Below are 27,671 nucleotides of genomic sequence, written 5' to 3'. Positions count from 1 at the left end.
TGCCCTTTATTACATGAAAATGAATGTAATTTATTAGAATACATTTGTAATTAAATCCATGTGACTTTTGAAACCTTTTAGAAAAGTAAGTATTTGAAAAGTTTTAACTTGTAGTACTTTGTTGAAAAGGCAAAAGTTAATGTAATGCAGAACAACATTATTCAATCTCTGTTGACCTTTGAAGAACCGTTGGACGCAATACCCTATACAAACTATCATAACATATTTTTCATCAGTCTCCAAATTCTATTAAATAGACTTCAGTTCTGGAAAATACTGATCTTGTGGGCCACCAACAGCAGTGACGTTGACAAGTCCTTTTGGGATGTCCTTTCTATGACTCTTGTCTGAAAGAGACTTATTGTAGTCTACGATGAAGCGTGAGCACATAATAACACATAAGCACATCAAGATTTAAACACACACACGAGGTAGCTTCAGATGGAAAATTAAATTACTTTGCGTCATGATGTGTTATTCATCTACATAATTACAACTTTGTTTAGAGGGAAATTTCATAGATGCTCTCTCTACAGCTGCAATAAGCTGTTTGAAGGTGTAGTGTATGAATGTTGTGATTTAGGTTGGCAGTACTTGAGATAGTAATTTAAAGGTGTTTAATGATCATGGATATCCATTCAAATAAATGAACAACAGTTTCTTTATTTCTGGTTAGAAAGTGCTTGATGAGCACGGAACAACAGTCAGAGAATTGTCATGCTGAAAAGGAAAGGGAGGTCACTTTTAAATGTATCAATCTGGGATGTTGTTAAATACTGAGCACAGGTAGCAGAGAATAACCCATTTTACTTCATTCATACTTCAACACATGAAAACAGTTGCAGACTGTATGTCATATTATTTGAAGTTATGTTCTAGTCAAATATATGTTATGAGCGCTTTCAATAGTTAGCTTCCATCGTCCAGGAATTACAAATCATACTGTCAAGAAAACAACTTGTACATCATTGAAAGGCATTGGGATTTATAGTTCAATACAATTGTTATAATTTCAGTTATGAACTGTTATAATCACTGCTGTCTCTGCCTTTAGTTTGTCCTGTGTGGCTCAGTTGGTTAAGCATGGCACTTAGGTTGTGGGTTCAATTCCCAGGACCAGTACAGAAAAAAAGTATGAAAATTGTATGCGATCACTATCGTAAGTTGCTCAAGATAAGAGCATCTGCTAAATGACTAAAATGTAATTGTCATGTCTGCTAGCTCAAAAGGTATCAAGTAGACCTATGAAATTAGGTCCATCATATGTCTAAGTGTCTGATTGTAGTCCCCTCCCAGGAGTGGCCTTGAAGAACCTCAAGAGGTGTGAAGGGTTTCTTTATTTCAAGGGCCTTGTTATGAAGTCTGGCTCACTCCACTGATTTTAGTCCTGCAAAAGACATAAAAGCATGTATCAAGATGTGAAAACAATCTTCTGTGTGTGCATATCAAGAGGTGGTGGGATGTGTACAAATAGAACTGTAAAAATAAAGCTTGCATGCATATCCAATGACTTCATAGGTGCCCGAGTTGTCAATGTAAGTACATGGGGTAGAAAAATATAACCCATTCCAGGAAAATAACTGCTTTGTCAGATCAGATGCAGTGTAGAATTGAGTGGGATACAACCAAATTATTTGGTCCTCTCTTTAGCTTTGGATGAAAACCAACCAAAACATTTTCCTTATTGTGTTTCTATAAAGAGACAGATTCTTCTTTCCCCTCTTTACCTACTTATTGAGGGCAAGGACACATGCCAGAGAATTTGAACATTTGTTTATGACTTGGTGTTATTTTGTTTTGGGTACTTCACTTTTTATGATTATATTTCCATTCATTTGTTTTCCAAATACTTCTGACAATATGTATTTCATTTTACATGTGAATATCCACAAATCTTTGATTTAATTAACATTATGTTTAAAACATTATACATATAAGTATTACTTATATGCTAGATTTTAAATTTCATTGGGAAAAAGTTCCATTGAGTAGACAGTAAGTGAATTCAGAGCAGAGTTCAGGGCTTTAAATGAGTGCAGGAATCAGTTCTAAATTTCTTAAATCACAATGCGTTGAAAAAAACGTTTTTCCCCCTCAAGTTTCCCCTCAGACTCACTGGCTCTCTCTGACAAAGGGATTTCTTTCTTACACAGCCCCCCCCCCACCCCTCTCTTGTAACAGCTGCTGCTCAATGCTGTATCCTGAGAGAGTGATGATCAGTGTTTTTTTTTTTTTTCAAAGTGTTTTTTTGGAACAGATGGCCAGGGGAGAGCTGGGGAATGTGCCAGCACTGCGCTGGGGAATGTGCCAATTCCTGCAGCGAGTGAGTTCTCTGGGCTTCAGCTCGCGTGCCTTCACCCTGCCCTCTGCCCTGAGTGGCGCCAGCAGGACTTCCCAACTAGCGTTACGAACATCTGGTGTCTGGGACTGCCAGGGAAAAAAGCAGCTCAGCTAGTTTCCTTGTGAATGCTCTTATGCTAAGGAAACACATTAGCTCACAGTGAGGGAGAAAGAGCTAGAGGGAGCAGAGCACTGGGAGTGCAGGGAAAAGTTATGTGCATGTAATTATGTAGGATATGTAATCTATGAACAAACACCATCATTGTATTATTATTTTCTTTAAGAAAAGTTTTCAAATATTTTCATCAACCGGTTTACAGGGGATGTAAAAAAAAAGTTTGAAGTTGTAATTTGTGGTTTACAAAATGTGTATGTAATGTATATGAAATACAACTTGTTTACAGTTTTATTTATTTAATCAATATTTTAATGAATAGTCAGGGGTAATCAACCTATTTGAAAACAATTGTGTTATGAGTTTTGGAAATAGATGAAGAGCAGCTGGATTCCTCTCTGTGAAATTTACCCAAATTACATAATTTTTTTAAATTAAATACTTTTGGGCATTTACTTTCCAGATATGACTAAATTACTAACAGTGTGTTTTAAAATGTAGATTCAATTATAATGTTTCACCAAGAAAGAAAATGGGGGAAAGCGAATGAGGGTGATCTGGAGAATAAATGAGAGATAAAGTGACAGAGGAGAAGACTGACGGGACAGATGAGGAACTGGGGGGAAAGTAATCGATAGAACAGTGTTAAAACGTTAATTAATGCGTAAATTAACGTTCTCCATGCTTGGATCTCATGTGTGCATTAAAAACCCTGTTGATTTATAGAGAGGCCATGCAGATGTGTGGATCCAGGAGAGGGCTGGAGGAAGTTCAGCCTCATTTTACATGACTCCCAGTGTCATAAAACTGCACACAAAGGCATCAATCACCCCTTTTATTCACCCGGGGCACTTTTTCTTCTGTTCTGGACAAAAAACTGGCGGAACACCCAGTTCCCTTTCAAACACGAGTTGATGATTTAATTTAATGGGATCCCTATTAGGCAAAGGAATGCCTCTCTTAATTGGTGAGAGTGTATTCTTTCCTCTTTTGTTATCATTATCGTTAGAATTTCCATCCCTCTGTCTGTCACACTGCCCCATGTTTTCCGACAGGAACCATCAAAATTATCTTTGCAGCTTCATGATCAGTAAAAAGGGAAGTTTTCACTGCTGTGATATCATCAATTCACCAGTCATTCAAAAGCGTCATATAGTTTCGTTAGGAAATGACATGACAGTGAAGGAGGAGAGGTGTTGAACTATTAGAAAGAAAAGCTCTACTCAATTAGCTTTATTTGAAAGTTAAATATCCATGACCAATTATTTTATTGGTCTTGTATGGTCGGTCACCTGTTGCTATTTATCAATGGCTTTGTTTATAAGCATAGTTTATGTTTCAAGGTTATTGATATGCTATATTGTCAAAAACATGTTTGAATTAGAAGCTGGCTTTGACTTGGCTTTCCATTCCCTCTCTGTAACTAGTAATGCTTCAGCGTCCCTGCTCCGTTTTTGATGGCCTTGAACTTTATAGCAAACCTATTACAATACCTCAGCAATGTCTCCATCTGTGTGCTTGAGTACTTTCCACTTGCAGGAGTCCATTTCCATTTCCATGTCAATGTCTCAACCCACCTTGTCATTGCTGCATGCGGCCTTCAGCCAAAGAAGACGAGCACAGGATAAAATCCCAGGCCAGACTTTTATGCACAGGGTAAAATCCCAGGCCAGACTCTCATCAGACAAAAGCCTAAATACTGAATCTCGCCTTCCCTTCTCTTCTCTTCCCTAGATCCAATTTACCTTTCTCTTCTTGGAGCGTCCCTCGGCCTGCAGGGTGCGGGTGCACTGCTCCACACACTCTCTGAAGCTCATGTTGCCGTTATCTGGGGTGTAGTCCAGGTCTGCAAGCTGAGCCAGCGACAGGATGTAGTTGCAGGCGATTCTTAATATAGCCAGCTTTGACAACTTCTGTCCATAGGAGTAGCAGGGCACCTGTATAGGGTTACAATTTGGTTAGGTTTGGTCATACACAGAGTGTACAAAACATTTGGAACACCTTCCTAATATTAAGTTGCATTCCCCAACCCCTTCTTTTGCCCCGAGAACAGCATAAATGTGTCAGGGCATGGACTCTATAAAGTGTCAAACGCGTTCTACAGCATTGCTGGCCCATGTTGACTCGAATATTTCCCACAGTTGTGTCAAGTTAGCTGGATATCCTTCTAGTTGGTGTGAAAAACCCAGCAGCGTTGCAGTTGTTCACACAATCAAACCAGTGCACCTGGCAACCTACTACCATACCCCATTCAATGGCACTTTAATATTTTGTCTTGCCCATTCTCCCTCTAAATGACACACATACACAATCCATGTCTCAATTGTCTCAAGGCTTAAACATGATTCTTTAACCTGTCTCCTTCCCTTAATCTACACTGATTGAAATCAATAACAAGTGACATCAATAAGGGATCATAGCTTTCACCTGGATTCACCTGGTCAGTCTATGTCATGGAAAGAACAGGTGTTCCTAATGTTTTGTACACTCATGGTGTGTGTGTTTGTATATATATATATATATATATATATAGATATATAGATATATAGATATACTGATATGAGCGGATGGTACAACCAAGTTTAGGAGATTTTTAGTTAGGCTACTGTATATGCTCTTTAGTTACTCCTGTTGGTGTCAGTTGGTGTCACGTGACAGTTTTCCACCATGTCTTTCTAAGTGCCAAAACAGCTGGTGATGACATGACACAGTAAAAGGGTTCAAAGTGAAAACTTCCCTGATTTTGTTTTCAAAGGGATAGATATTTCATGTTGGATTTGGTAAAGTAAGAGTTATTTGTTTTAGTTGACATTGATAGTTCATAGTACACATACAGTGAGGGAAAAAAGTATTTGATCCCCTGCTGATTTTGTACGTTTGCCCGCTGACAAAGAAATGTCTATAATTTTAATGGTAGGTTTATTTTAACAGTGAGAGACAGAATGACAGCAAAAAAATCCAGAAAAAAACACGTCAAAAATGTTAGAAATTGATTTGCATTTTAATGAGGGAAATAAGTATTTGACTCCTCTGCAAAACATGACTTAGTACTTGGTGGCAAAACCCTTGTTGGCAATCACAGAGGTCAGACGTTTCTTGTAGTTGGCCACCAGGTTTGCACACATCTCAGGAGGTATTTTGTCCCACTCCTCTTTGCAGATCTTCTCCAAGTCATTAACGTTTCCAGGCTGACATTTGGAAACTCAAACCTTCAGATCCCTCCACAGATTTTCTATGGGATTAAGGTCTGGAGACTGGCTAGGCCACTCCAGGACCTTAATAATGTGCTTCTTCTTGAGCCACTCCTTTGTTGCCTTGGCCGTGTGTTTTGGGTCATTGTCATGCTGTAATACCCATCCACGACCCAATTTCAATGCCCTGGCTGAGGGAAGGAGGTTCTCACCCAAGATTTGACGGTACATGGCCCCGTCCATCGTCCCTTTGATGCGGTGAAGTTGTCCTGTCCCCTTACCAGAAAAACACCCCCAAGGTATAATGTTTCCACCGCCATGTTTGACGGTGGGGATGGTGTTCTTGGGGTCATAGGCAGCATTCCTCCTCCTCCAAACATGGCGAGTTGAGTTGATGCCAAAGAGCTCCATTTTGGTCTCATCTGACCACAACACTTTCACCCAGTTGTCCTCTGAATCATTCAGATGTTCATTGGCAAACTTCAGACGGGCATGTATATGTGGTTTCTTGAGCAGGGGGACATTGCGGGCGCTGCAGGATTTCAGTCCTTCACGGCGTAGTATGTTACCAATTGTTTTCTTGGTGACTATGGTCCCAGCTGCCTTGAGATCATTGACAACATCCTCCCGTGTAGATTCCTCACCAATCTCATGATCATTGCAACTCCACGAGGTGAGATCTTGCATGGAGCCCTAGGCCGAGGGAGATTGACAGTTATTTTGTGTTTCTTCCATTTGCGAATAATCCCACCAAATGTTGTCACCTTCTCACCAAGCTGCTTGGCGATGGTCTTGTAGCCCATTCCAGCCTTGTGTGGGTCTACAATCTTGTCCATGACATCCTTGGAGAGCTCTTTGGTCTTGGCCATGGTGGAGAGTTTGGAATCTGATTGATTGATTGCTTCTGTGGACAGGTGTCTTTTATACAGGTTACAAACTGAGATTAGGAGCACTCCCTTTAAGAGTGTGTTCGTAATCTCAGCTCGTTACCTGTATAAAAGACACCGGGGAGCCAGAAATCTTTCTGATTGAGAGGGGGTCAAATACTTATTTCCCTCATTAAAATGCAAATCAATTCATAACATTTTTTACATGCATTTTTCTGGATTTCTTTGTTGTTATTCTGTCTCTCGCTGTTCAAATAAACCTACCATTAAAATTATAGACTGATAATTTCTTTGTCGGTGGGCAAACGTACAAAATCAGCAGGGGATCAAATACTTTTGATCTCTGTTCATGCTGTATCAGGCCTATTGGAGTGTGAAGAGCTATCCTTTGTCATTAAGAAACTTGTTCCCTGTTTCCTATGCATTTGACATCTTGTTTCTGCCATTCTGCCAACTGTTTGGACTGACATGTCTTAAAGATTTTGTACTGTTCATTCTCATATCTTTAATGTGGCCTAGCAAACTGTGCATTATCTACACTGAAATGCATTTAATAAACTATCTATAAAAGGGGCCATACAGTTAGTACTCAAGTAGGTCTATTGTATAGTGAAATGCACCGTCATTTTCATAATGTACATAACTCCATACAGTTGACACACTGACATGGGAATTTAAGTGCAACAATTTACTCTGAGTTCAGCATAAACATAACATTCTGTACAAGAGGCCTCATTGTGTGTTTAGTGAATTCAGTGGAAATACCTGCTTTCTCAGCGCCTCAAAGGCTGCACTGATGGTATGCACCCGGGTCCTCTCTCTGGCATTCGCCAGTAGCCTCCGTGTCTGCTGAACAGCTCTGATCTCAGTGATGATGCCAGACGTTTCCCCCAGCCGTTTCCTTGGCGATTCCATCAGGTCGCTGCTATTGATGTAGGACGCCTGAGAAGCTGAGGAGAGGGACCTCTCGGAGCGCTGGCACAGGACGATCTGGGACTGTAATGTGTGATCAGACACAAATGACTGTTGATGGTCGTAACTTGTAACCTGTGGGAATGTGCTGTGAAAAGAGTCTCTGCTTGTTGATGTTGACTCGGATAAAGGCTGCAACTGTGATGGGAGCGTCCCAGTAACTGTAGATGGAAAAGCATTTATCCTCATGTCAATTGCAATATTCGGGTTTTCAGTTGAAATTATCGATTTCTCCACAGATAAAACTGTACCAGGGTCCTGCAGTCTTTTTTGGACACGGTTTCTACATGTCTCTTCCATCAGTTCCCCCATAGAGTCGTCTTCCATTCTTAAATCATGCTCGTAACTTTGGACTTCTTCACTGCTGACACGTTTTGGGTCCCGACCTTTTCGTTTAAACTTTTTATTCCCAGTTGCATCCTTTGCGTTGATTATTTTCCAGCCATCGCTGAGTAGATGTGGATTCCTCATTTCAACACAAATACGCACTATGCACAATTGAAAACCAACAGTGCCACTGCCTTATAAACAAAATATGTAGGTAGCAATATTGCGCAACAGTACAATAATAATATTCTATTGTAATTTAATCAATATAACATAGTCGGACAGGTCCCTTTGCAATGCAGCACTCTGATTGTAATGATAGATATGCATCAACAAGCTTACAGGCCTATATATAACAACAAGAATAGACCGCATGTGCAGGCGCGTGTTGCTCCCGTGGATTCAGAGCGTCTTCTGAACCATCCAAAATTGCCAGTATTTTTTGTGAATGTGCTCTAAGGTTCATCTGTATTTGTTTAGCCTCAGTTTACATATAAGCCCCTGTCGGTGAGATAAGTCGCCACGCCGCCTACAGCGAGAGACCGCCCCAAATCGTTCTTGCGGTGCGTAATAACAGATTAACCCACTATGGTGACTTTTGTGGACAGGCCTACAGGACAATTATAATGGCAATAATTATCATCATAAATGCTGTATAATAACACGTTTTATATCACAATGCATTGCAAATACATTTTACATAGGCTATACATGAGAGCTGGGGTAAAGAGTTTTGGGGGGGCTTTATTGAGCATGCGAAACTTAAATAAACCCACTATAGTGCACATGGTAACAGTGATAGCCTATACTTTTTGATCTGTCTGTTTATTGAAAATAATGTTTTTCATACATACTGTGACATCCACTGGAACAGGGCAGACTAATAGAGGGAACAGTCCTCAGATCTATTGAAGCACTGGAAGAAGTTAGTACAATGCTGCCACCTACTGCAGAATAACTTGTCTGTCTGTCTCCTGTCTGTCTGTCTGTCTGTCTGTCTGTCTGTCTGTCTGTCTGTCTGTCTGTCTGTCTGTCTGTCTGTCTGTCTGTCTGTCTGTCTGTCTGTCTGTCTGTCTGTCTGTCTGTCTGTCTGTCTGTCTGTCTGTCTGTCTGTCTGTCTGCATGAAGGCCCTTTCTGACTAAAATGTGAATATGTAAATATTTGAAGGTATTATTAAATAGATCAGTTGGTCGGTACACATGCAGAAGTCAAACAAATATTTTGTACACAGAAAACAAATAGGAAGCCTTTCATGTAATAGAGATAAAGGACCAAACTACTGTATGTCATACATACAACTTTTTAGCATCAGTGACCAGCCCTAATGTCAATTTCTTGAGTGGAGAGATCCAAACAAGCTTTGGCTTTAGCTCTTTCTTTTATAAACACAAAGGCCTCCAGTTGTTCCTGGGCAGAGTGCCAGCTACTCAGCGACCTGCTTCTTCCTCCTGATATTAAATTGCTCTGGCATGTACTCTGCCCTGGCTGATGCCAGTCCACCACCAGGCCTCAAGAGTAAATATTTCCAGCTGGCACTGTTGCTGTGCTGCTCTGGTAATTTATAGCTTTTCTGTAAGGGTCTTTGTTAAAGTGTAGTTTTCACCTATACTAATTTGGAGGATATCTGTTTTGTTCATTTCTATTTCCTCTTTCCAACCAATTTAAACATGCATTACACTGCATTAGTTAATAATTGGACTATTGTAGTCCTATTCCGATCCAAGTTAGGCGCTCGTAAATGGAACATAACTCCCTTTTTATGCACTTTTCTCTTTACAGGTATTCAGACCTTGAATTTAGGCATGAGAATAAAATGCTATTCATCCGCTATTCGTTGGGGGTGGAGATGGAAGAAATTAAGGTGTGGTGGAGGTGTGTCTATAGATATGCCATATTCCGACTTTGACTTAATTCCCTCATAATTCCACTTCCTTTATGGGCAATGAAACGGTAAATAAGGTCAAGCAACCTGTCGGTTCCAAGTGGAACAACATCTATACTTCATCTTTTCCGATAGAAATAGCACCATTATCCAATCACTGTAATTTACAAATTGATAAGAGCTATTGATAAGAGCTAGGTAAATGAGTAAGCCGTTTGGATAAGGTGATTGTAAATATAAATCACAATTATATTAAATCTATTTTACCTTATGATTACTAGAGACAAATGTGAAACCAGTCATATGGCAGCAAACTTAAGCATATCAACACCTTTTCCACACTGAAGTTTCTGAAATGCTGGTCTAATAACTTGGGATGAAATTTGGAGATCCAAGCTATAGGTTTCTGTAGCCATGCACAAATGACAGTATAGTGGTTGATTTACCAGGTTGATTTATAATTTCTAGAATGTTTTAGTTATATGCCACTACTGGTAGCCAGTAGCCACTTTCAGTTATACCCACATACATTTACAACTGCACTGACTTTAGTATTAGTTTCCTTATATTTAGCATCATTCCATTACATTGTTTGTTTACCTTCCTTCTACACATTCGTGTGGTTGTTCCTTAGGATCACTAGCAATAGTGAGTCATATTTGGCTTACAGTATTACAAGTTGTGCAATAATTTGGAACATGTAGCCTATCTTGAATCATTATGGAATGCAGACCATAGCAGTTTAAACATGGAGCCTGGCACACATGCTTCACGAGGACTGGACCATTGTGATCACAGTTCCAAGATTAGTGAGGATTCTTAAAGCAAATTTGTAGGACTACTGTTCAAACCACTATTGTACACATCCGCCCCATATATACTGAACAAAAATATAAAGGCAACATGCAACAATCTCATAGATTTTACTGAGTTACAGTTCATATGAGGAAATCAGTCAATTGAAATAAATGAATTAGGCCCTAATCTATTGATTTCACGTGACTGGGAATACAGATATGCATCTGTTGGTCACAGATACCTTAAAAAAATGGGCCTCACTGTCACGTCCTGACCAGTGAGACAGGTCATTTTGCCTTACTAGAATGGTCAGGGCGTGGCAGGGGGGTTGTTTTGTGTGTTTTGGGGTTTGTTTGTTTCTGGGGGAATGTGTTCTAGTTTGCATTTTCTATGTTTCGTTTTCCAGGTTTGGCCGAGTATGGTTTTGTTGTCTCTGATTGGAAGCCATACTTAGGCAGCCTGTTTTCCTTTGGGTTTTGTGGGTGGTTGTTTTCTGTCTAGTCTGTGTACCTTACGGAACTGTTTGTCGTTTGGTTATTTTGTTTAAGTGTTCTCTTAAAATAAATGAAGATGAGCACTATATACGTTGCGCCTTAGTCTCTTCAATACGATGCCTGTGACACTCACAATGGGCCTCAGGAACTCGTCAATGTATTCTTGTGCACTCCAATTGCCATCAATAAAATGCAATTGTGTTCGTTGTCTGTAGCTTATGCCTGCCCATACCATAACTCCACCATGTTGACATCAGCAAACCGCTTGCCCACACGACGCCATACACATGGTCTGTGGTTGTGAGGCCGGTTGGACATACTGCCAAATTCTCTAAAACGACATTGGAGGTGGCTTTTTTTAGAGAAATGAACATTCAATTCTGTACATTAAATTATCTGGCATTAGCTCTAGCGGACATTCCTGCAGTCAGCATGCCAATTGCACGCCCGCTCAAAACATGAGACACGTGTAGTGATCATGCAGTTTATCAGATTCTTGATATGCCATACCTGTCAAGATGGATGGATTATCTTGGCAAAGGAGAATTTCGCACTAACGGGGATGTAAACAAATTTGTGCACAAAACTTGAGAGAAATACGTTTTTTGTTCGTATGGAAAATGTCTGAGATCTTTGATTTCAGCTCATGAAACATGATACATGTTGCATTTATATTTTTGCTCAATTTATATTTAATGGATTGAACAAGTGAATATGGCACCTTTCCGGATGAATCAAACTACTGTATTTATGATTCACCAATATATATTTAGAGGGTAAAGGCTAAGGCTAAATATTTTTCTAACCCTAAATAATATACAAGATCAGAATATTCTTTGAATTTACAAATTGGTGCTGAAAAGGAGATTAATATATGCGTGTATCTACATTGCTTTTTTCATTGAGCGCTAACATTCTGAACCGTTCTCTTCATATATTCTAGTGAGTCTGTCAAGAAAATTCAAATGAATGGTACACCAAATTTAAATGGATGGCTTTAGCTAAATGTACTGAAAACCCTATTGAATGAAGACCCAGCAAGTGGGAGGGTTTTCAGTGGCTGAATGAAATGTATTCAGTACACGCAAGGAAACCACGTCTGGAAAGCCCGTTACACACTTGCATAAGGTAAGTCTGAATACCAACTACTGAGAAGTTTGTAGGAAAGGTGTGCATGGGAAAGGCGTAAATCTCCTAAGTCTGAATCGGCCCCTTCATGAACAGGAGTGGGTCTTGAACCAGCGACCCAGCAAAAGATAAAGTGCCTAATTGTCATACTTGAGTAAAAGTAAAGATACCTTAATAGAAAAGGACTCAAGTAAAAGTGAAAGTCACCCAGTAAAATAATACTTGAATAAATGTCTATAAGTATTTGGTTTTAAATATACTTAAGTATCAAAAGTAAATGTAATTGCTAAAATATACTGAAGTGTCAAAAGTAAACGTATAAATTATTTCAAATTCCTTATATTAAGCAAAACAGACGGCACGATTTTCCTGTTTTTTAAATGAACTGATAGCCATGGCCACACTCCAACACTCAGACATAATTTACAAATGAAGCATTTGTGCTTAGTGAGTTCCCCAGATCAGAGGCAGAAGGGATGCTTTCTTTATAAGTTCGTGAATTGGACCATTTTCCTGTTCTGTTAAGCATTCAAAATGTAATGAGAATTTTACGTGTCAGGGAAAATGTGTGGAGTAAAAAGTACATCATTTTCTTTAGGAATGTAGTGAAGTAAAAGTTTAAAAAAAAGTAAAGTACAGAAACCACAAAAAAACTACTTGCCAGCTACGTGCCAAGCTTATAGAAGACATACCCCGAGAGACTTGCAGCTGTAATTGCTGCAAAAGGTGGCTCTACAAAGTATTGACTTTGGGTGGGTGAATAGTTATGCACGCTCAAGTTTTCAGTTTTTTTGTCTTATTTTTTGTTTGTTTCACAAGAAAACATATTTTGCATCTTCAAAGTGGTAGGCATGTTGTGTAAATCAAAAGATACAAACCCCCCCAAAATCCATTCTAATTCCAGGTTGTAAGTTAAAAGAAATTGGAAAAATGCCAATGGGGTGAATACTTTCGCAAGCTACTGTATTTTGCCAAATAGGGCTATCTTCTTTATACCACCCCTACCTTGTCACAACACAACTGAAATTCCACACATTAACCTTTAACCACTGCACACATCTTAATTTAAATACATTCCAGGTGACTATCTCATGGAGCTGGTTGAGAGAATTCCAAGAGTGGGCATCAATGTAAAGGGTAGCTATTTTGTAGAATCTCAAATATATTTAGATTTGTTTAACACTTTTTTTGTTACTACATGATTCCATATGTGTTATTTAATAGTTTTGATGTCTTCACTGTTAATCTACAATGTAGAAAATAGTAAAAATAAAGAATGAGTGAAGAATGAGAATGAGTAGGTGTGTCCAAACTTTTGATTGGTACTGTATTTCTGTTGATGTGGTATGAGTGAAGCCAAATCCAAACTGGCTTCCCTTGACACTTTTGTTGGTGCACAAGGACTATACACAGTTGAGCTCAACGCTGATTGTCTATTGTTTTATCCTTTTTTATCAAGGGAGGCAAAATGCTCACTGGCTTCCCTTGCAATCAGTGCTACGGGCAGCAACAATGTCTTACTCTTTATGAACAGATAGAATCAGATAGATGGCCTACACATTCAGAGACAGAGGGGCGCTGTTTCGCTCACTCGGATGCTTTCTCCAGTGAGATACATTCAGCCTCTTGCAAATTGAAGGAAAATTATTAAAACACAGAGACGAAAGATTTGTTATTTTATGTTTTTTCTTTGTACATTTTTGGCATCCATGAATACACGCCACTGCATCTTGACTGGCTGGTAAATTCTAAACTTCTTACTGACTGTAAACTGTAACGTTACTGCATGACTGTAGCGGGTTTTCTAACGCATTAGTTCTGTTAGCTATTGTTGTGAAATTGCTATCGTTATTGTGATGACATGCTATTTATTGAATAATTAACTATGTTTATTATTGCTTGATTATATGAATCATGTAACAATTGGCTCAGTAATCTGGGGCACCAGATTTATTGAGGTACCGTTTCCCAAATGAACACAAAGAATATCAGAATACATCGATTTCATAGCAGTCACTAATTGATTAATTTCTGCACAAACCATTTTCTCATTAATCATTCCGTACCACACGAATTGAGTTGATTATTTATTTACTAACAAGCTAAGTGATAACATAAGATACACAAACAGTCTATGTTAATGGTTAGAACTTAAAACCTCTTACATCTAGACGTTCCGCTAGCGGAACACCTGCTCCAATATCCAATGATAGGCGTGGCGCGAATTACAAATTCCTCAAAAATACAAAAACTTCAATTTTTCAAACATATGACTATTTCACAGCATTTTAAAGACAAGACTCTCCTTTATCTAACCACACTGTCCGATTTCAAAAAGGCTTTACAGCGAAAGCAAAACATTAGATTATGTCAGCCGAGTACCCAGCCAGAAATAATCAGACACCCATTTTTCAAGCTAGCATATAATGTCACAAAAACCCAGAAGACAGCTAAATGCAGCACTAACCTTTGATGATCTTCATCAGATGACACACCTAGGACATTATGTTATACAATACATGCATGTTTTGTTCAATCAAGTTCATATTTATATCAAAAACCAGCTTTTTACATTAGCATGTGACGTTCAGAACTAGCATACCCCCCGCAAACTTCCGGGGAATTTACTAACAATTTACTAAATTACTCACGATAAACGTTCACAAAAAGCATAACAATTATTTTAAGAATTATAGATACAGAACTCCTCTATGCACTCGATATGTCCGATTTTAAAATAGCTTTTTGGTGAAAGCATATTTTGCAATATTCTAAGTACATAGCCCAGCCATCACGGGCTAGCTATTTAGACACCCGGCAAGTTTAGCCTTCACCAAAATCAGATTTACTATTACAAAAGTTTGATTACCTTTTGTTGTCTTCATCAGAATGCACTCCCAGGACTGCTACTTCAATAACAAATGTTGGTTTGGTCCAAAATAATCCATCGTTATATCCGAATAGCGGCGTTTTGTTCGTGCGTTCCAGAAACTATCCGAAATGGTAAATCAGGGTCGCGCGCATGGCGCATTTCGTGACAAAAAAATTCAAAATATTCCATTACCATACTTCGAAGCATGTCAACCGCTGTTTAAAATCTATTTTTATGCAATTTATCTCGTAAAAAAGCGATAATATTCCGACCGGGAATCTCCTCTTTGGCAAACAGAGGAAAAAACACAAAGACGGGGGCGGCCAGTGCACGCGCCTAAGCCCACAGTCCCTTGATCGGCCACTTGAGAAAGGCGATAATGTGTTTCAGCCTGGGGCTGGAATGACGACATTCAGGTTTTTCCCGGGCTCTGAGAGCCTATTGGAGCCGTGGGAAGTGTCACGTTACCGCAGAGATCCTTTGTAATGGAATGAGATATCAAAGAAAGACAATAAATGGTCAGACAGGCCACTTCCTGTAAAGGAATCACTCAGGTTTTGACCTGCCATTTCAGTTCTGTTATACTCACAGACACCATTCAGACAGATTTAGAAACTTTGGAGTGTTTTCTATCCAAAGCCAATAATTATATGCATATTCTAGTTACTGGGCAGGAGTAGTAACCAGATTAAATCGGGTACGTTTTTTATCCAGCCGTGAAAATACTGCCCCCTAGCCATAACAGGTTAATACAATGACAACACAATATGACATGTTTTACACAACATGGAGATTTACAGAGAGAGAGAGAAAGGGCAAGAGAGAAAAGCAACCCTTGGAGACATTTGTAAACTATGCTTAGTTTTAGCACTAGCACCTTGCCCTGAACTGCTGCTCTTTTGGGTAAGAATTGCAATGCCTGTATTTACGTGTTGAAGGTCTCCATTGGGTATCTCTTCGTGGGCCGAGTTCCGCTTAGTGGGATAGGTTCGGCCGATGCCTTGTTCTTGTGATGGCTGTCTCCTTCGTTATCGGGTGTAAGTCTCTGATTATCCACAAGATGTCACAATGTCCATTCTCTTAGTTGGCTGTTTCCTTACACTGATTCCGTGAGAGTGGGCTTCTAAGGAGGCTATTCAGTTGTGTCGACACTCCCAGCGTGGGTAGGAGGGCCGTGTTGTCAACCAGTGACTTGAAAAGAATAACCGGGTGGTCCTGCTTGAATTCACCTTCTTAGATACAGTACTCAACCATAGCATTGATTGTTAAGAGGTTTCCTTTGTCTTCAACCTTGTGTTGCTTTTCAGGGTCACGACTAGTCATAGACCTCAGCTGCAGCGCGTGGTCAACTTAGTCTGATATGTAAATTCTTAACTCACATGCTTTATACCTGAGAGTAGAAAGGGGCGTTTCCGTCTTCCCTGGGGCGTAGCTAGGTACGAGGCAAGGTATTACAATTTACAATGATCTCGTTAGACAACTAAAATCACTGCCTCATCGTCACAAAAACATTATCTTTGATCTGGATATTTTCTACACAACACACAGTATGTAAACATTATATACACATTATGAAAACTTCAAGTTACAATGTTTTCATCATAACATCCTCATTTAAACTCTATGGGCTAGTGTAATCCCGTGGCGCGATATTCAAATACCTTAGAAATGCTATTACTTCAATTTCTCAAACATTTGACTTTTACACCATTTTAAAGACAAGACTCTCGTTAACTTCCGGTGAATTTACTAAAATACTCACGATAAACGTTCACAAAAAACATAACAATTATTTTAAGAATTATAAATACAGAACTCCTTTATGCACTCGCTATGTCCGATTTTAAAATAGCTTTTCGGTGAAAGCACATTTTGCAATATTCTGAGTAGATAGCCCGGCCATCACAGGCTAGCTATTTTGACACCCACCAAGTGTGGTACTTACCAAACTCCGATTTACTATTAGAAAAGTTTGATTACCTTTGCTGTTCTTCGTCAGAATGCACTCCCAGGACTTCTACTTCAATAACAAATGTTGGTTTGGTTCCAAATAATCCATAGTTATATCCAAATAGCGGCGTTTTGTTCGTGCGTTCAAGACACTATCCGAAGGGTAAAGAAGGGTGACGCGCCCGACGCGTTTCGTGACAAAAAATTTCAAAATATTCCATTACCGTACATCGTACTTTAAACGCTGTTTAACCTGTCTGGGCCAGTGGGACGCTTGCGTCCCACCCTAATCAACAGCCAGTGGAATCGCGTCGCGCTAAATGCAAAACCTCATAAATGCTATAACTTCAATTTCTCAAACATGACTATTTTACACCGTTTTATAGATACACCTTTCCTGAATCGAACCACGTTGTCCGATTTCAAAAAGGCTTTACAGCAAAAGCAAAACATTAGATTATGTCAGCAGAGTACCCAGCCAGAAATAATCACACAGCCATTTTCAAAGCAACTAGCATGCATCACAATTACCCAAAACACAGCTAAATGCAGCACTAACCTTTGACAACCTTCATCAGATGACACTCCTAGGACATCATGTTACACAACACATGCATTTTTTGTTCGATAAAGTTCATATTTATATATAAAAACAGCATTTTACATCGGCGCATGACGTTCTGAAAATCTTTTCTCTCAAATGCTTCCGGTGAATTAGTGCTATAATTTACAAAATTACTATTCGAAAACATTGTTAAATGTAATATTGTCATTCAAAGTCTTATAGATTAACATGTCTTGAATGCCATCTCTTTGCCAGATTTAAAAATAACTTTACTGGGAAATCACACTTTGCAATAAACAACGTGGTATGCCCAGAAAAAAAGTCTAGGCTATAATTGTTGGAGCCATCTTGGAACGATCAACCATCAAAAATACTATTGTAAATAATCCCTTACCTTTGATTATCTTTATCAGAAGGCACTTCTAGGAATCCCAGGTCCATAACAAATGTAGTTTTGTTCAAAAAAGTTAATAATTTATGTCCCAATAGTGTTAGCGCGCTCCGAAGGCTAGTGAAAATGTACCGTGTGCGTCTGACTTGTCGTCAGGAATGAGCAAAAAAAAAATATTTAAGTTCGTTCAAACATGTCAAACGTTGTATAACATAAATCTTTAGGGGCTTTTTCAACCAGGGCTTCAATAATATTCCATTGGGACGGTTGCATTGTCTTTCAAAACGTTTCGAAAAGGGAGAGTACCCATGGGCGCCGACGTCACAATGGTAATGGCCCATCCCCTGTGACCAAGATAAACAGGCTCTCTTTCAGTCAATTTTGATGGTAGGAGACTCAAACCACTTTGTAAAGACTGGGGACATCTAGTGAAAGCCATAGGAAGTGCTAAATGATTCACTAGTTTAGAAACGTTAGGATGTTTTCTATCCAAATCAAACAATTATATGCATATTCTAGTTACTGGGCAGGAGTAGTAACCAGATGAAATCGGGTACGCTTTTTATCCGGCCGTGCAAATACTGCCCCCTATCCCCAACAGGTTAACCTCTTGACGGTCGCCTAGGATAGGGGGCGCCACAGCGCAATTTGAAAATAATTCGTGCCCATTTTAAACGGCCTACTACTCATCCTCAGAAGCTAGGATATGCATATAATTAATACTTGTGGATAGAAAACACCCTAAAGTTTCTAAAACTGTTTGAATGGTGTCTGTGAGTATAACAGAACTCATATGGCAGTCAAAACCCCGAGACAGATCGAAACAGGAAGTGGAATTCTGAATTGCGAACTCAACTTCATTACGTTGCCTATTAATCACACCGTGAGCTATGGTTCATTGAGCACTTCCTATTGCTTCCACTAGATGTCCCCAGTCTTTACAAAGTGATTTGAGTCTCCTACTGTGAAAACTGACAGAATGACATGCTGTGGAACGTGGTCACACGGAGAGGGCCATCACCATTATGACGCCGGCGCCCCTGGCTACCCTCCCCTTTCGAAACGTTTATAAAGACAATGCAATCGTCCCCCTTGAATCTTATTGGAGCTCTGGTTGAAAAAGGCCCTAAAGATTTATGTTATACAACGTTTGACATGTTTGAACGAACCTAAATAAGAAAAAAATGCATTTTGTTGAAAGAGTAGCCCCGCGCACGTCAGAACTTTTGGTGCAGCCTTCAGAACGCGCTAACAACAACAAGCTAATGGAACATAAAGGATGAACTTTTTCAAACGAAAATACATTTGTTGTGGACCTGGGATTCCTGGAAGTGCCTAAGGATGAAGATAAGGGATTATTGACAATAGTATACAAGACTAGATTTGATATGCGATTGTTCCAAGATGGCGCTGACCTGTATTGCTAGCCTATTGTTCTGAGTATCGCATCCCCTTTTATCGCAAAGTGTGATTACCCAGTAAAGTTATTTTTAAATCTGGCATTACAGGTGCTTTCAAGAGATATTCATCTATAAATCTTAGAATGACAATATTACATTTTAAAAATGTTTTCGAATAGTAATTTAGTAAATTGTAGCGCTGTTTCATCGGATGCATTTGAGGGAAAATAGTTAGTCAACGTTACGCACCGATGTAAAATGCTGTTTTTATATATAAATATGAACTTTATCGAACAAAATAATGCATGTATTGTGTAACATGATGTCCTAAGTGTGTCATCTGATGAAGATTGTCAAAGGTTAGTGCTGCATTTAGCTGTTTTTTGGTTATTTGTGATGCATATGGTTGGTCGGAAAATGGCTATGTGGCTACTTTTATGATATATACTCCTCTAACATAATCTAATGTTTTGCTTTTGCTGTAAAGCCTTTTTGAAATCGGACAACGTGGTTTGATTCAGGAGAGGTGTATCTATAAAACGATATAATTTGGAGAAAAAAAATTGAAAAAAAAAATTATACAATTTTGTTATGCTAATGACGATAGGATTTTTCGCTGGATGTCCGTCCCCGCACAGGGGTTAACTATTAATGACATCACAAAATCAACATTCATTTTCATATTACGTCTATCATTGTTACTACCGTTTTGACTGATGAAATATAATGTCCCAAAGTCAATTTACTGCATGTTACAGATCTGAGGTAGGCTCTCCGTAAGGCACACACAAACATTCCAGTCTCTCACTTTAGAAACCAGAAAGGAGTTGTTCTGCTGACTTATAATTTACGATGGGCGTGAGGTCATAAACCCCCCCAACAATCCCTCTATACCTCTCCCCCCTCTGCGGGAGGGAGAGAAATCTCTGTACAACTGTGATCCACTGTAACCTGATCCTCACAGGCCAGTCATGACACTATGTTGACTATGATGTTACTTTAGCTAATATGGTGACAACTATGTAGGCTGTGTACAGCAGTAATGTGTCACAACTTCCGCCGAAGTCGGACGTCACCGGTCTTCTAGCCATCGCTGATCCACCTTTCATTTTCCATTTGTTTTGTCTTTGTTTTCTACACACCTGGTTTCATTCCCCAATTACATGTTCATGTATTTAACCCTCTGTTTCCCCCATGATTTTGTGCGTGATTGTTTCTCTGTTCATTCGGTACGTTATGGCTGGATTTCGATGGGTGCTGTTTTCACCCGTACGTAATTGATTACAGTTTATTGTTGGTCAAGTGTATTGTTACCTTGTGCCTTTATTTTGAGTAAAGTACGTTGCTCACTCATTCTGCTCTCCTGCGCCTGACTTCATGCACCAGCAACACCCACCTTCTGACAGACTCACGCACCCAACCATATAGAGTCAGTAGGAGCAGACACCCCCGTATTAGGGGTTGAGGAGCGCGTCCAGCACCATGCGGCCATGCTACAACATCTCGGCACCGCCATGGATCGCGTCCTGCAGACTATGGATCGCTGGGAGAGAAGAGGAATTTGTCTCATCCACCTTAGGCAGGGGACGAGGAGCGCACAGGAGTTCGCTTTGGACTTTCGGACCCTGGCCACCGGCACGGGATGGAACGACAGGGCCCTGATCGATCACTACCATTGTAGTTTGCGCGAGGACGTCTGTCGGGAGTTGGCCTGCAGGGACACCACTCTCACCTTTGACCAGCTGGTTGACCTGTTCATCCGGTTGGATACGCTGCTGGCTATCCGCGGACGTCCAGATCGGGGTCTGTCGATTCCATCCCCCAGCACTACCGCTCCCACGCCCATGGAGTTGGGAGGTGCTGCACTTAGGGCGACCGGAGGAGGGGCCGGTCCATGCACCATCTGTGGCCGCAGAGGGCACACTGCCGGTCGGTGCTGGGGAGGTTCCTCTGGGAGTCGAGGCAGCAGGCAGGGCACTCTCGTGTCACCCCAGGTGAGTCGGCACCAGGCTCACCCAGAGCCCTCTGTTGCACACATGTTTTTGTATATTCATTTTCCTGAGTTTTCCCTGCATTCCCAGCATAAGGCACTCGTAGATTCAGGCGCAGCTGGGAACTTTATTGACAGATCATTTGCCCATAGTTTAGGGATCCCTATTTTTCCAGTGGATATGCCCTTCCCAGTTCACGCCCTAGATAGTCGACCATTAGGGTCAGGGCTAATTAGTGAGGCCACCGCTCCACTGGGCATGGTTACGCAGGAGGGTCACAAGGAGAGAATCAGTCTCTTCCTTATTGATTCTCCTGCGTATCCCGTGATGCTGGGCCTACCCTGGTTGGCCTGTCATGATCCCACTATTTTCTGGCAACAGAGTGCTCTCACGGGGTGGTCACAAAAGTGCTCGGGGAGGTGTTTAGGGGTTTCCGTTGGTGCAACAACGGTGGAAAGTCCGGACCAGGTCTCCACCGTGCGCATCCCCTATGAATATGCCGATTTGTCTCTCGCCTTCTGTAAGAAGAGGGCGACTCAATTACCACCCCATCGATGGGGGGATTGTGCGATAAATCTCCTGGTAGACGCAGCACTTCCCAGGAGTCACGTGTATCCCCTGTCACAGGAGGAGACGGCGGCTATGGAAACATATGTCTCCGAATCCCTGGGGCCGGGGTACATTTGGCCCTCCACTTCACCTGCCTCCTCGAGTTTCTTTTTTGTGAAGAAGAAGGATGGAGGTCTGCGCCCGTGTATTGACTAACGAGGTATCAACCAGATCACTGTTAGGTACAGTTACCCGCTACTTCTCATAGCCAATGCAATTGAGTCAATGCACGGGGCCTGCTTCTTCACCAGATTGGATCTCAGGAGCGCTTACAACCTGGTGCGTATCCGGGAGGGGGACGAGTGGAAGACGGCTTTCAGTACCACCTCAGGGAACTATGAATACCTCGTCATGCCGTACGGGTTGATGAATGCTCCATCAGTCTTCCAGGCCTTTGTAGACAAGATTTTCAGGGACTTGCATGGGCAGGGTGTAGTGGTGTATATTGATGACAACCTGATATACTCCGCTACATGCGCCGAGCATGTGTCCCTGGTGCGCAGGGTGCTTGGTCGACTGTTGGAGCATGACCTGTACGTCAAGGCTGAGAAATGTCTGTTCTTCCAATAGTCCGTCTCCTTCCTAGGGTACCGCATTTCCACTTCAGGGGAGGAGATGGAGAGTGACCGCATTTCAGCCATACGTAATTGGCCGACTCCCACCACGGTAAAGGAAGTGCAGTGGTTTCTAGGGTTTGCCAACTACTACCGGAGGTTTATCCTGGGCTTTGGTCAGGTAACTGCTCCCATTACCTCACTGCTGAAGGGGGGACCGGCACGTTTGCAGTGGTCGGCTGAAGTGGACAGGGCTTTTGGTCAGCTGAGGGCTCTGTTTACCTCGGCTCCCATGCTGGCTCATCCAGATCCCTCTTTGGCGTTCATAGTGGACGTGAACGCGTCCGAGGCTGGGATAGGAGCCGTGCTCTCTCAGAGCTTGGGTACGCCACCAAAGCTCAGCCCCTGTGCCTTCTTTTCAAAGAAGCTCAGCCTGGCGGAGAGAAACTATGACGTGGGGGACCGGGAGCTGTTGGCTGTCATCAAGTTCTTGAAGGCGTGGAGACATTGGCTTGAGGGGGCTAAACACCCTTTTCTCATCTGGACTGACCACCGCAATCTGGAGTACATCTGAGCGGCGAGGGTTCAGTTTCACCCTCGCCAGGCAAGGTGGGCCATATTTTTTACCCGTTTTGTTTTCACCCTATCCTACAGACCAGGTTCCCAGAATGCGAAGGCAGATGCACTGTCCCAGATGTATGACACAGAGCAGTGGCCCATGGATCACACCACCATACTCCCGGCCTCTTGCCTGGTGGCACCGGTTGTGTGGGAGCTGGACACGGACATCGAGTGGGCGTTATGTACAGAGCCCACTCCCCTCCAATGTCCAACTGGGCGTCTGTACGTGCCGTCTGCTGTCCGCGACAGTTTGATCTATTGTGCCCACACGTCACCCTCCTCTGGTCATCCGGACATCGGTTGGACAGTGCACTCTATTAGTGGGAAGTACTGGTGGTCCACTTTGGCTATGGACGTGAGGGTATATGTGTCCTCCTGCTCGGTGTGCGCCCAGTGCAAGGCCCCTAGGCACTTGCCCAGAGGGAAGTTACAACCCTTACCCGTTCCATAACGGCCGTGGTCGCACCTGTCGGTGGATTTCATAACGGATCTTCCTCCCTCACAGGGTAGCACCACGATCCTGGTCGTTTTCTAAGTCCTGCCGTCTCCTCCCTTTGCCCGGTCTCCCTACAGCCCTACAGACTGCTGAGACCCTGTTTACACACGTCTTCCGGCACTACGGGGTGCCTGAGGACATAGTATCTGATCGAGGTCCCCAGTTCAGGTCAAGGGTCTGGAGGGCGTTCATGGAACGTCTGGGGTCTCGGTCAGCCTTACCTCGGATTTTCACCCTGAGAGTAACGGGCAGGTGGAGAGAGTGAACCAGGATGTGGGTAGGTTTCTGCGGTCTTATTGCCAGGACCGGCCGGGGGAGTGGGCGGCGTTCATGCCCTGGGCAGAGATAGCCCAGAACTCACTCTGCCAATCCTCCACTAACCTCTCCCCCTTCCAGTGCGTACTGAGGTACCAGCCGGTTCTGGCGCCTTGGCATCAGAGCCAGATCGAGGCTCCTGCGGTGTACAACTGGTTTATGCGCGCTGAGGAGATATGGAACACTGCTCCTGTGCACCTTCAGCGGGCCATGAGGCACCAGAAAACCAGCGCAGACCGCCACCGCAGTGAGGGGGACCGGGTCTAGCTCTCGACCCGAAACCTGCCCCTCCGCCTGGCCTGTCGGAAGTTGGGTCCGCGGTTTGTGGGGTCATTTAACCTGTTGGGTCTAGGGGGCAGCATTTGCACGTCTGGATAAAAAAAATGTACCCGATTTAATCTGGTTACTAATCCTACCCAGTAACTAGAATATGCATATACTTATTATATATGGATAGAAAACACTCTAAAGTTTCCAAAACTGTTTGAATGGTGTCTGTGAGTATAACAGAACTCATTTGGCAGGCAAAACCCTGAGACATTTTCTGACAGGAAGTGGATACCTGATGTGTTGTATTGACTTTAAACCTATCCCATTGAAAAACACAGGGGTTTAGGAATATTTTGGCACTTCCTATTGCTTCCACTAGATGTCACCAGCCTTTACAAAGTGTTTTGAGTCTTCTGGAGGGAGATCTGACCGAACAAGAGCCATGGAACGGTGATGTCCCATTAGACACCTGGCGCGCTAGTTCATGTTGGGTACCCTCGTTCCAATACGTTATAAAAGAGTATGCATTCGTCCACCTTGAATATTATTCATGTTCTGGTTAAAAAGGCCCTAATGATTTATGCTATACAACGTTTGACATGTTTGAACGAACGGAAATATATTTTTTCCCCTCGTTCATGACGAGAAGTCCGGCTGGCTTACATCATGTGCTAACGAGACGGAGATTTTTGGACATAAATGATGAGCTTTTTTGAACAAAACTACATTCGTTATGGACCTGTGATACCTGGAAGTGACATCTGATGAAGAGAATCAAAGGTAATGGATTATTTACATAGTATTTTCGATTTTAGATCTCCCCAACATGACGTCTAGTCTGTATCGCAACGCGTATTTTTCTGGGCGCAGTGCTCAGATTATTGCAAAGTGTGATTTCCCAGTAAGGTTATTTTTAAATCTGGCAAGTTGATTGCGTTCAAGAGATGTAAATCTATAATTCTTTAAATGACAATATAATATTTTACCAATGTTTTCTAATTTTAATTATTTAATTTCTGACGCTGACTTGACTGCCGGTTATTGGAGGGAAACGATTTCCTCAACATCAATGCCATAGTAAAACGCTGTTTTTGGATATAAATATCAACTTGATAGAACTAAAAATGCATGCATTGTCTAACATAATGTCCTAGGAGTGTCATCTGATGGAGATTGTAAAAGGTTAGTGCATCATTTTAGCTGGTTTTATGGTTTTGGTGACCCTGTCTTTGACTTGACAAAACATTACACACAACTCTTGTAAATGTACTGTCCTAACATACTCTAAATTTATGCTTTCGCCGTAAAACCTTTTTGAAATCGTAAAACGTGGTTAGATTAAGGAGATGTTTATCTTTCAAATGGTGTAACATAGTTGTATTTTTGAAAAATTTGAATTTTGACATTTATTTGGATTCAAATTTGCCGCTCTTGAAATGCACCTGCTGTTGATGGAGTGCACCACGGGTGGCACGCTAGCGTCCCACCTAGCCCCAAGAGGTTAAAGTCCTGAGGAGAGTAAACGAGGTTTGTTATAGGTTACAGCTTCCCCCGATTACCGTATTAACACCTCGTTCCATGTGTCTCTCCTCAGGCTGGTGGTGGCTGATCCACTCCAGGAGTCTGTGGTGTGGGAGGTTCCTCCGCCCCCTCTGGACATCGAGGGGGCCCAGGCGTATGCAGTTCGATCCATTCTGGATTCGAGGCGTCGGGCGAGGGGCCTTCAGTACCTCGTGGAGTGGGAGGGGTACGGTCCGGAGGAGAGATGCTGGGTGCCGGTGGAGGATGTGTTAGACCTGTCAATGCTGCGGGAGTTCCACCGTCTCCATCCAGATCGCCCTGCGCCTCGCCTTCCGGGTCATCCCCGAGGCCGGTGTCAGCGCACAGCTGGAGCTGAACGTCAAGGGGGGGTACTGTCGCGACTTCCGCCGAAGTCAGTCCCTCTCCTTGTTCGGGCGGAGTTCGACGTCACCGGTCTTCTAGCCATCGCTGATCCACCTTTCATTTTCCATTCGTTTTGTCTTTGTTTTTTACACACCTGGTTTCCCCAATTACATGTTCATGTATTTAACCCTCTGTTTCCCCCATGTTTTTGTGCGTGATTGTTTCTCTGTTCATTCGGTACGTTATGGCTGGATTTCGATGAGTGCTGTTTTCACCCGTGCGTAATTGATTACCGTTTATTGTTGGTCAAGTGTATTGTTACCTTGTGCCTTTATTTTGAGTAAAGTACGTTGCTCACTCATTCTGCTCTCCTGTGCCTGACTTCATGCACCAGCTACACCCACCTTCTGACATTATGATATGGTTTGACTTAGAACGTTTTTTCACTTGGTCATATGCACCTGATGTGTTGTGCATTGAAGTCCACAAGCGAAGGGAAAAGGTGAGAGGAGGAGAGTGCTTAGATGCGAGAAGGAAGACAACATGGCTGCTGTGTTTACTAGTGATCAGAGGTGTATTCATTCTGCCGATTCTGTTGAAAAACATTTCTTAAATGGAAGCAAATGATTAACAGGGGGATAAACGTACCTGAATTGTACAATAGAAACTATAATTTGCAACTGTTGGGCTATGATTACACCCTATATAAGATAGATGCAGGAAAGAGTGTGCAAGGCGGTATTGAATGTGAATGTCTGTCCATGTGTCACTGTATGTCATGTTTCTCTCAACCTGTGTGCACCTATGTTGTAAACTTTCATTCATAGCAACCTCATGATGGGTATAGGGAAAATTTGAGTATCATGTAGTAGCCTAAACCTATCACTGTTACATTGAACTGGGTGAATGGAATATGAATGACAGTCATCCAATATGCTATAATAGAAATAAGGCATGCTTATGAAAGAAATCCTCCCTCATCTTAAAGGCACTGACCGCTACTGTTGTATGCATTTAGGCTCTGATACAGAATGATTCACAGAATGATTCCTGGGTGTAACAACAGTGCCTTTCAACAAGGGATTCAAAGATATTTAGCTGACTGACAACAGGGAGGTCAGTCAGTGATGGGGAGATATTTTCATTTCTCACAGCAGGGTCCATAGGGCCCAGTAACCCTGGCCCAATTTGTATTTTGTACAGATAGCGCTGTTTCTCCCCCTCAGATATCCCCAGAAAATAACATACCTGCTTGGCATTTTAAGCTAGACATTTGTTGACTGAATTAAGTTTCAGCTAGAACGTTTTGTTGATGGAAGTCCTGCTTTCCCAAAGTTTGCATTTTATTGTTTTTACCATAATAACCATGTATAACATGATAACGAATCATGCAAAAATACGTACAGTTGAGAGGAATATGTTAGTTAATGTAGAGACAAATGATTATGCATATTTTTTGGTCATATAGTTCATTTACAAAAATTGCTATTTAGCAAGCTAGCTAACCAGCTAACTTTAGCCAGCTAGCTAGATAGCTTTATGGGCATTATGACATGAGTAAGACATTGTAATTCGTGTTGTTTAATGTTTTAGGGACTCCTGAGAAAACCAGCAAACG

At 41.8% G+C, this 27,671-nt stretch overlaps 1 protein-coding gene across 1 annotated transcript; it reads right to left on the bottom strand.

Annotated features, from left to right (window-relative positions):
- Window positions 1-643: 643 nt before the first annotated feature.
- Window positions 644-8,319, bottom strand: LOC106604975 (protein atonal homolog 8). Its single transcript, XM_014200147.2, has 3 exons — window positions 7,299-8,319; window positions 4,201-4,392; window positions 644-1,387 (listed from the first exon to the last, which is right to left on the bottom strand). Exons 1-3 carry the CDS (start codon window positions 7,974-7,976, stop codon window positions 1,382-1,384), a joined length of 876 nt encoding a protein of 291 aa, XP_014055622.2. The 5' UTR covers window positions 7,977-8,319; the 3' UTR covers window positions 644-1,381.
- Window positions 8,320-27,671: the final 19,352 nt, after the last annotated feature.

Source organism: Salmo salar, chromosome ssa05, assembly GCF_905237065.1.
Source record: "Salmo salar chromosome ssa05, Ssal_v3.1, whole genome shotgun sequence".
Lineage (NCBI taxonomy): Eukaryota > Metazoa > Chordata > Actinopteri > Salmoniformes > Salmonidae > Salmo > Salmo salar.
Note: the sequence above shows the minus strand (reverse complement) of the source record. Positions and strands in the feature narration are given on the sequence as shown.

Bases quoted from the DNA above. Each gene is read 5' to 3' on its own strand.
- LOC106604975 (XM_014200147.2), bottom strand. From the start codon at position 7,976: ATGAGGAATCCACATCTACTCAGCGATGGCTGGAAAATAATCAACGCA. The intron at 4,393-7,298 runs GTATTTCCACTG...AACCCTATACAG, and splicing joins TTGAGGCGCTGAGAAAGCAG to GTGCCCTGCTACTCCTATGG.